The sequence below is a fragment of the Manacus vitellinus genome, unplaced genomic scaffold, assembly GCF_001715985.3.
Source record: "Manacus vitellinus isolate BGI_N305 unplaced genomic scaffold, ASM171598v3 scaffold_29_pilon, whole genome shotgun sequence".
In the NCBI taxonomy this organism is placed as follows: Eukaryota; Metazoa; Chordata; class Aves; order Passeriformes; family Pipridae; genus Manacus; species Manacus vitellinus.
This window is the reverse complement of record NW_021940207.1, coordinates 5,410,434-5,420,710: the sequence shown is the minus strand read 5'-3', so window position 1 is coordinate 5,420,710 and position 10,277 is coordinate 5,410,434. Positions and strand designations below refer to the sequence as shown.

The 10,277-nt window shown below is 45.7% G+C and overlaps 1 protein-coding gene across 4 annotated transcripts in view; it reads left to right on the top strand.

The window, feature by feature from the left end:
• FGF12 (fibroblast growth factor 12) overlaps positions 1 to 9,091 on the top strand; it is a 120,854-nt gene extending 111,763 nt beyond the window's left edge. For all 4 annotated transcript variants that reach the window (XM_018075024.2, XM_018075025.2, XM_029960803.1 and 1 more), the window contains exons 4-5: positions 39 to 237; positions 8,769 to 9,091. In XM_018075024.2, coding sequence (XP_017930513.2) covers positions 39 to 237; positions 8,769 to 8,887 — 318 coding nt within the window. In that variant the 3' untranslated portion in view covers positions 8,888 to 9,091. The remainder of the gene's footprint in view (positions 1 to 38; positions 238 to 8,768) is intronic.
• The last annotated feature ends 1,186 nt before the right edge of the window (positions 9,092 to 10,277 follow it).

Here is a 10,277-nt window from a genome sequence, read left to right as displayed (position 1 = left end):
CTCTCTCTCTCTCTCTCTCTCTCTCTCTCTCTCTGCAGGATGTTTTCACACCAGAGTGCAAATTTAAAGAATCTGTCTTTGAAAACTACTACGTTATTTATTCTTCCACGCTGTACCGGCAGCAAGAATCCGGACGAGCGTGGTTCCTGGGACTCAATAAAGAAGGTCAAATTATGAAGGGAAACCGAGTGAAAAAAACCAAACCCTCATCACATTTTGTACCCAAACCTATTGAAGGTATGGAATCAGCCCACTCTCTCCATCAGTGGGGTATGGGAAGGGGGAGTTTGCAACTTCATATTCTTGGTTTCCTGTATGGGGGTGTTGGGCTGCAAGACCAGAAAGCAAGGAGAATATGTATAACACTTCAGATATGTGCTGGGCTTCACTGTTAGCATTTAATCTGTTTTCTTTCCCATATAATAAACTTTGCACATTGTCCCAAAGGGGTTTCTTAGCTTTGGGATGCTAAAGGGTGAATTTAAAAGCCTGGCAATATCAGAAATTACTGGAAAAGAAAATCAGCCATTGAGCAGCCAGCAGTTCAAATGGAAGCTGATCATAATGTTGGGTTCTCTGTGAGGATTTTGCTAGCGTATTTCAGTAGGTTTCCAGTCTCATGTAGAGTCAGTAGAGACCAGATTTATCCCACCTGATTTTAGACTTTGGCACTCTGTTTATAGTAACAGAAGAAAAATGCATCCTACCAGCACAGCTGTGGATGTACTTTGTATGTCTACCCTGAGATTACTTAAATCTGTTTTTTTCTCACATGTAAAGACATCCTAGTTAATCACCAGGGGTAGAGAAACCTTATCATACTTGTCCAAAGTTAGATGGGATGCTGTCACGCCATATGTCTTCATTGCAGTGAGACTTCAGTGAAAGTCATGGAGCTGAAGTTCTGCCCTCCTGCTGATGCCTGTACACTGCTGAAGTGTGCTTCAGGCTCCTGCCAGGGCATTTTGCTTTTTGTGGGCTGGCCCCTGATAAATGGAGAGATGTACTGTGATGACCCCAATACTTCACAGATACTAACTTGACTCTGGAAACAACTCTTTTTCTGCTGCTTGGGAAAAGCACTACTTCTTGATCCTGAAACTAGGTATGCCTTTCTGACCCCATCTCAGACCTGCCAATTGCCACCTCAGGGACACAGCAGTTCAGAGCTGGCCTTGGCTGCATGGCTCTGTGCTCCCTCTCGCTATCCCCATGTTGGCTGTGGCAGAAGGGATGAACTGATGTTCTCCTAACAGGTACCATTCACAAGTGGTGGAGGCCGCAGCCAACTCCACACAGTAATATCTGTTTTAAAAGCTTCCCAGCTCAGGCGCAGGGGCAAGCAAGTGTGAGTGAAAGGCCAGTTCAGGAGGGCAGGTTGAAAACATGTTGGACTACTGAAGCAAAGCACAATGAGAGAAATTCATTGCAGCATTCCCAGAGTATCTGTGGCCTTTGCACGGGAAATGGATGTGTTGAAAGGGCAGAGAACAGCCTGGACCTGCTTGTCCTGTGCTTGTTTTCAACAGCTTTTCTGAGGCATTAGTGGGATTAGTGCCCTTAGCCCTCATTGAGTTGTGCTAAGGAACAGGACCTGCTTCAGGCATGGAGTCAGTCATCAGCTTCTCTTTTACCTTGGCTGGGAGAACAGTCTTTTGCAAGTGCCAGCTTTCACAGCTGCGTTTTCAACTCCTTCTGGTATTTCTTTGCTGCCTGGCTGGGTGTTGGCACTGATCAGTGAGTTCCTTTTGAATCCAGGCTTCTTTTTTAATACAGCATGCATGGTGTCTGCCGAACGGCTCAATAGTTGTCTTCTGCATGCATTAAACTAGGCCATTCCTGCGGCTCTCCTCATGGAAAGCCTTGTCTTAATAGAGGTGCCTGACCCCCAGCAGAGATCTCATTGCAGCAAATGCTGCTCTGGCTTTCATTTTGAAAAACCCATCCCAGCCCGAGAGCTTCCCTTTCCCGCAGTTGCATCCTCCCACACTTGCTTCAATCACAGCTGTCACATAACCTCCCGAGCGAGTGAGTGCTTTAGAAGTTGGCAGCCAAATTAAGGGCTCCTCCACTCCTTCCCTCCTCCACATGCTTTGCAGTCAGCCTCTGTGAGCGCTGCTGCATCAAAGAGCTGGCAGTCTCCCAAGCCAAGGCACGTGTCAGCTTCCCAAAGCATTCAACTGTCTGGGACTGTGACTCCAGACGGAGGACTCTGTTCCCAAGCCCAAGATTCATTGTAGGTAGCAGAGGCTTGCAGGGAGGGTTGGAGTAAAATGTGCTCATCTCCACGTGACTTCTCTTTGCTGCATCCATCAAAGTCCCCGCGAGCAGAGCTTGCAAGAAGAGATGTTACAGGAAAGGGGCAATTCCTACCCTGTTTTAACAGCTTCTTTCTTTGTCATGACTCTAAGAAAATATTCAAAGCACTCTCTTGCTCTGTTTGCATGTCCCTTCTGCAGAATGCTGTGGCGTGCCCCAGCATGTGAGCTTTGCTACTTATTCAGGCAGCAGCTTCCATCCACAGGAACTTTGCAGCTTCCAGCCACAGAAACACCCCCAGGTTTCCTCTTTCTCAATCCGGTACTGCCACCAGCATTAGCCCTATCACATGATGGCTGACACAGGAATGTAGGCAAGGAGGAATCTGCTTCCCTGGGAAGGAGAGGTGTCACATACATTGCTAGGAATCACTTCACCCACCATTTCAGTGGCAGTTATTGTTGAGATAAAACTTCCCAGTTGTTTGTGATGAACAGAAAAATTGTGCAGCAGTTTGGCGAAGAGAGTGTTTGCAGGGAAAGGAAACACGAAAAGCCCAGATTGCTCCCCGAGCTCTTTTGATTCCTGTTGTTTCGTCCTGCTTTCTGAAATCAGAAGTCTTGTTGAAATTGCAAATGGGCAGAAAACTAATACATAAAGAGGAAATATCCTCATAGGTAATATCTGAGTACTACATGTGTGTGCATGTGCATATATACACAGTAGTATCTCTATATGGATGTATGTTATCTGTGGCTTTCAGCAGCTACAGCTTTTCTGCTGTGCTAAACCCACAGAATGTTTTCACTCCTGTAGATTTCCAGGATGCTGTAGGTATTCTGTACGAAAGTCAACAGATACCAACTGGAAAAGTTTTGGGTTTTGGTTGGTAGGATTTGTTTGTTTTTTGAAATAGGATTAAGCTTAATCAATATGAAAGCACAAAAAACTTACTAAGTAATAACAGGGGAGACGTTAAGTTCCTCTCCCATCTGTGCACAGGCAAAGCCAAGGAAAACAGCCTGGTAGGCAGCAGTTGATGTACTGTGTGCTGCCAGTTTTGCTTAAAAACACACATACGCAACACATTTCTTTTGATATTTTTATTTCTGATCACTGATCTTTCAAGCTAAATGAGCCCTAAAGTGTAGACATACACATTGAACTAGACTGCACAAGAAAGGAGCTTGAGTATAATTGTCACTTGAACACAAGCAGTGTTTTAGAGCAATTTCAGCAATTAGTGCTGGACAAACCCTACCATCAACAGTGCTTCTTGTTCTTCTAAATATCCTAAACCATCTCAAACAATGGGAGATGTTTCCAGTCACTTAAGTGAGAGTATTGTCAGATTCTTATTGTGGATGTGCTCTGTCACTTATATTTCCTTCTTGAGGACAAAATTTCCATATTGCTCTCCCACAAGCGCTACATTTCCTCTTTCGCCTGGCTGAAGCTAGAAAGCATTTTTGGTGGCAAATCTGGCCACAAAAAGCAGAAAATCTCTTCCTCCCTCTAAGTCAGCAGAGCAGCCCCTAACTCCAGATTTATGGTGCTTCAGCCCTCATGATGTGAACACCTCTCAAATATGAAGGTGACCTGTTAATGGCTAGTCTGGATCCATTTATTATCACTGACAATCCAAGCAGCCAGATCTTCCTGGTGTGATTCCTCAGGGATGCAACATCCAAGTTTTCTTAACGTAGAGTCCTCAGATGTTGCAAAGAAGTACAAGGCTGTTGAGTAGATGTGATAGCCCTAGTGAAAATGCTTCAAAGGTATCAGCTTAATCCACAAAACATAGAGTTGTAGAAAGGCTTGGGTTGGAAGGGACCTTAAACATCATTTGGTTCAACACCCCTGCCATGAGCAGAGATGCCACCCACTTGATCAGGTTGCTCAGGGCCCCATCCAGCCTGGCATTGAACACTTCCAGAGGTGGGGCATCCACTTTATCCGTCTTGCTAACACAGCTCCTCTCTTGGGTCTGTCTTTCAAGTGAGCAGGCTTTGGTATGTTTTCTATCCCACACTAACTCACTTGTTCATCTGTCAGACTCCCAGCGATCTTATTAGATGGCAAATGTGATGTATTTTGACCATGATTTTGGCTGGCTTTTTGTCATCATGTGCTACCTTTATTATCTGAACAAAGTGTGATTCCACCTGGCAGCATCTTTCACATTTTACCACCGGATAGATGCGAGTTCAAATGCCTCTGAAATGCATCAGCTAGGACTGGGTTTAGAACACAGTAATTAGAGACAGAAAACGAGGGTGCCTAATCACTTACTCCCTCCTGCCCCTGACTGCTGCTGCTCAGACAATTAATTCTCTCCATTGAAGCATTAGCTAATGCAGCCGCTCCTGCAGGTACCAACACCCGGAGCTGTGGCATCTGTCAAGGGGAAGAGCCTGTCTCCGGGCTGCCTGCCAGAGGATGTGGGCCCAGCCCTGCCCAGACCCCAACCAGGTTCCATCAGTGTGTGGTGATCCTGCAGGGCTGGCGAGCTGCCCACCTGCTGAATGGCAGCTTAGAAAAATCTTGGTTCCTCCTAACTTGTGAGAGTATAGGGCAGGGAAAGCCAGGAGTGAAGATGGATGGATGGGATATTTCTAAGGTGCTTAATAAGCTTTTTGACATATTCTAGAAAAAGGAAATGGAATCTATTGCATCCTCTGAATCTCCTCAACTTGCAGTGATGCCAAGTTAGAAATACTAGGGTCAGGACACAAAATATTGATTCCTAAATTCAGGCAGTCCCTGGATGATTTCAATGTCATCATGTAGGTGATGTGCCAGTGCCATGCCTGGAAAGTAGAAATGAGACTGGGATCCTGTGCCAGCATGTAAGCAAGAGATTGAGCTGTTTGTGGGTGACAGGAAGCTCCCTCCATTTGCCTTCAGAAAAAATGGTCCCTGTCATGCCCTTCCTCCTCACTTTTACCCCTAGTCTCCTTCCCAATTTGTGAGTCATTTTTTGTGAAAATTTTTTCCATGTGCCTGTGAATAGCAGGCACTGCTGGTTAGCAAGGGAGCAGGGAATCGAAAGCCACAAGAACCAGACATGGGCACAGCTCATGAACGGCACTGCCGTTCACCCCCTTCCATTAATGCCTGCAGCTCTTCAGCAGATCAAGCTAGCAGCACTTTCCAATTAAAGCATGAATATGGATGTGTTGATTGGAATCTAGGGCATAGGAGCTGATTATCTGATTGAAGCTCCAAAGCATTAGCTTGGTTTCCAGACATTAGGGCTGTATTTGGCTTGGTGTGTGGGTGTGGGTGGGTGGGAGAAGCAAGGCAAAGCAGTGAGGAACTCTTGTTCTGGCAGAATTGCTCATCCTTCCAAAGCTCCTTGTGCTCTGTGCACCAGCAGACCTCCCAGGCATCTGGGCATGCTGACTGTCGCACTGCTGCTAGTTTAACCTCAGTGCAGGTGACAGGACAGTGTGCCTTCACACGCACATAAACACCAAAGAGACCTGCCAGTGAGTGCTGCCAGTCCTGAACCACAAAGATGAACTTCAAAGCTGGGAAGATCTGGGCACTCACAACAGTCCATTTGCAAACACCCCCCTCCCTGGTCCATGACTAACATCTCTGTGCATGAGTCACGCTCAGGCTTCCTCAGTACAGAGAGTAACAAGCTGCAGTCCAAGAACTTGTGTTGCACAACACGTTGGACTGTCCTTAAACCCCCCCCATGTGTCCATGTTCACACACATCCATGTATCCATGTGCACACACACCCATGTGTCGCAGTGCATGTGGATTTGCAGCCACTGCTGAACAAAGGCCATAGCTCAGCACACGTGCACAAGCCTCTTGTGTAGGAGAATATCCAGGCACTCTCTTGTGCAGGATGCCATGTAAGTACTGCATACACTGATACTGTAGGTGTATCTAAATACTGAAAATATGCTTGTGTTATGCTGCTACAGATTTTCTGGCATGGGCTGTTGGCACAGCCGGTCTGGTACAGAGGCTTTGACAGCTCTGTCTGAAAAGCTGAGTGTAAGCAGCCTCCAACCATGCCCCACATCAGTACTTGTATCATGCACTAGACTGGAAGATAAACTTATAATTCCTGCCCTATTTGCTTGCTACATACAGGGTTTCCTTCTTTTGGTAGCTGCAAATGTTGTTTACTTCCGTAACATGGTTTATATTCATTACTCTGTGGGCCTTGTTAGCAGCTCAGTGTTTTTGCCCAAAGGCCATGGTCAGGCCAGGGAGTTGAGGAAAGGCAACATGCCATGGTGCTACTGCTGCAGTCTTTGCTTGTGCTCAGCCCTTGTGGCCCAGCCCGATGGGATGTTGGGCATGGGTGTGGGTGAGATGAGCTTGGTACATGTAGCTGCCTGGGGGAAGAACTTATGGAGGTTCCACCTCCGACTTGGGACCAAGGAGGTCAAGATGAAGGCAACAGTACACTTGGGGCAGAACTTTGTGTATGGAATGTTGGGGCACTGAGGCAACACTGCCACAAACACCTAATTCTGCTGGGCAAACATCACATCAGAGAATAAGGTCAGTAACAGAAGTGATGTACATCCTCAGTGCTTATCAAAGGCTCTGCAACTCAGGGTAAGAAATCGCAAGGGCACAGGTGTTCCTCAGTTGTTAAACGTTTCATACTTTCTTTAAGATTTTATTAGATACGTTGCCACCATCACCATGTTGTTGAGTGACACTCTCCATGGTGTGAGGGGCAGCTCAGCAGCTGACAGGGAGTGAGAGCGCCCTTTTCTGTCTGTTGCTGCCATGCTACACACTGTCCTTGCAGCACGTGGACAGCATCAATAGTCTGGGCATGATGGGCAGTCCTGGCATTGCTCATCTTGGCCCAGGCCCATGGGACAAGTCCTTCATTTTCTCTTTTTTCTAATTTTCATCAAAAATATCTCCAGTAGCAATAAGAGTTGGCAGAGCAGTACCTTCCTTGAGCCATGCTGGAAGGCCCAGTGTGTGTCTGTGTTTAAACTGCTTTGAAAGCCTTGCATGAAAAATACTCTACGGGAAAAGTAATATTTTTTCACTGCTCGTATATTCAATTCAATATCTTTCCTATTAATACACAGTTGACTGCACTTTATCTCTGTCCTATATTGTTGCACCCTGCTATAACTGTTTATCTAGTCAGGAGTAAAAATGCAGAGCAATAATGTCATTTGCAGTCTGCCTCTAATTGCTGGGATTTATTTGCAAATCAAGGGAGGTTATAAATACAAGTGCTTACATCGCCTTTTCATAGATAGGGTCTTTTTTTTCATTACTTCAGATAATTTTTGAAGTTTTGTTCTGGTTGATTACCCAGAACCAAACCCTGATGGACTCTATCCTGTGTTGGAGCTCTGTGCCATTGTTTGTGATGTGACAGCTTTACAAAATGAAGCAATGCACAGTCATTTCTTTCCATTCTAATTTTTGTAAAGATCCAGACATGACATTGGCAGTCTGAACTTACCCTGTGTTCTCAACTCCAGTGTGCCTGCCCTTGAGATGCCTCACTATTTCAATCACATCTACACCCTGCCACATTTGCAGTGAGCTCATCAGAGATGCTCCCCATTGGTGTGAGGCATTGAGCTGCTCAGCCCATGCCCCTGCTCTGGCACACCTCACATGGCACAAGGACAGCCATGAGGACTTAGTCCACATGGTGAGTTGGATAAATGCTTTGTGCTGCACATGGGGACATGGGCATGAGCCATGCCTTGGGCAGACGTTGCCTTCTCTGCCTGTCTAGGTTCCAGCAAGTACATTTTTACAGGACACACACTGCTTAGCCAGGGTCTGGAGGGAAGGTTCTCTCCATCCACCCTGTTCTTAGGTGCTGCCACATGACCACGCAAAGCGGGGATGGCTCCTGGCTTGCTGTCACTGAACTCATCCCTGTGTGTCCCCTCATGGCCTTGGCCTTGTCTGGCTGTCTGATTTACAGAGGAAAAAATAAGAAGTGCTGAGAGCAGATCTCAGCTCTTGGCTGATGGAGCCAAATGGGCTTGAGTCACCAATTCCGTATCCAGAGCTCAACACCCAGAAGGCTTGGATGGCTCAGATGCACATGTAGTTTTGTTTCAAGTCTCTCAAGGGTTTTTTTTTGGAGATTGAGAGTTGGGAACCAGGTAATTCTTGGACCTGTTGTTAGATAATGATCAGCATCTCTATGCAATACATGGTTCTATGAATTGGAATGTTTATTTTATATATATGAATACAACATGAAAAAATCATAAAGCACAGAAAACCTAGAAAGATTTATCTGTGAGCAATCCCCTGTTTCTCTCTGTGCCTTTGGAAGAATCCTGAGACAGAAGCAGGAGCAGCAGCAAGGGCAGGTAACAGATCCTGCTGGGTAACAGGATTTATGGCTGGGTCACTGAGGTTTCTGTGTGTGTTTGTCTTGGGCTGGAATTTCAGCCTCATATACAAAGAAATAATTCATTATGGTCACGAATGCCTGTGACTTCAGTGCTGTTAATGGATGTCTTTTCTGTTTGCAGTGTGCATGTACAGAGAGCCATCGCTGCATGAAATTGGAGAAAAACAAGGACGCTCAAGAAAAAGTTCAGGGACACCAACCATGAATGGAGGCAAAGTTGTTAACCAAGACTCGACATAGCTGACAAATTCCCTCCCTTCTTCCAACTCCTCCCCTCCCACCCACCTACCCACCCCACCTGGCGAAACCACACTGAGACGATGACGACTGAGCAAGGCAGGACCTACCGGTAGAGGCTAGGAGTGCGAACTCCAGAATCTTTCTTTGTGTAGGACGAGAAAATCGAATCCCAGATCCTGCCTGTTGCAACGTTTTAAAAAACAAAAACAACAACAAACAACAACAACAACAACAAAAAAAAAAGTGAAGAAAAAATGTTTTAAATCAGGACTCCATTAACATTTTCAAAAGCAAACTGTTTGCTCTGTGATCAAAGGGGGAAAAAAATCTCATCTCTGCATAATAATAATAATAACAACTAATAAATATAATAATAATAATAATAAAGATGTTACCTTTAAAAATAAAACAAAGCTTTTGGAAAATTGAACTTAGCATATGATGTGAGAGAAACACGTGGGAAATGCAGCCTGGGACTGTGCTTTCTGTCTTATACTTTCACCTCACATTCACACCACTGTTTTTAACACCCCTGCTTCCCTGGGGATGGATGGGATATTTTACAAAGCAGGAAAGGTAGGGATAGATTATGACCCTGTTTGCTCTGCTATCAGTAAAATATGGCCTGTCCGAATTAGGAGTCTGACAGTTATGGGCAATGAAGTAGCTACTCTGTATTCAGCTTTTTCCATCTACATTCAAACACTGCGTAGTTATTTGTTGCTAATGTCATTCCGTGAGTATGTTTGACCCAAGTCTGGCATTTTATGCCTTTTTATCATAATTATTTATATTTATAGGCTTGTTTTACTGTATTAGTTGCCGGGGGCATTTCGGAAATGGGTTTTCAGGTCGCACAGGATGAAGTGATCATATTTATTAGGGAAGAGTTAGGAGATAAAGGGAAGGACGGATAGCTGCTTGCTTTAAAATAGGAAACAGAGCAAGAAACGCTACTGAAATCCTTACTGTCAGATGGAAATGGTGAGGCATGTGCTGTATGAGTGCGTAACGCAGGGATTTCAGCGAGGGAAGGAGGGGTGTGGGGAGGGAGCAGCTGTGGGGGAACATGGGTGGTTGTGCCTGTCCAGTTGTGCCAGGGCAAGGACATGCTGCCGTGTCCTTCCAGCAGCTGGGGTCTCCCTGGGTGTTACGGCTCCACACATATCATGTTTGACACATGTTCAAAGCCAAAGCTACAAACCCCTCTAATCCACAGCCTTAGCACTGCCAGGACTGTGATGGGATGAGGCCCCCTGAGATGCTGCAGCAGCCTGGGTGTGGGTGTGGGCACATATCTTGCCAATTCCAGGGCTGCAGATGCTGGAGAAGCACTTCAGAGGTAACGAATTCACAGATTGGGAAAGGCAAGGAAGAGGGCAGTGGGGTG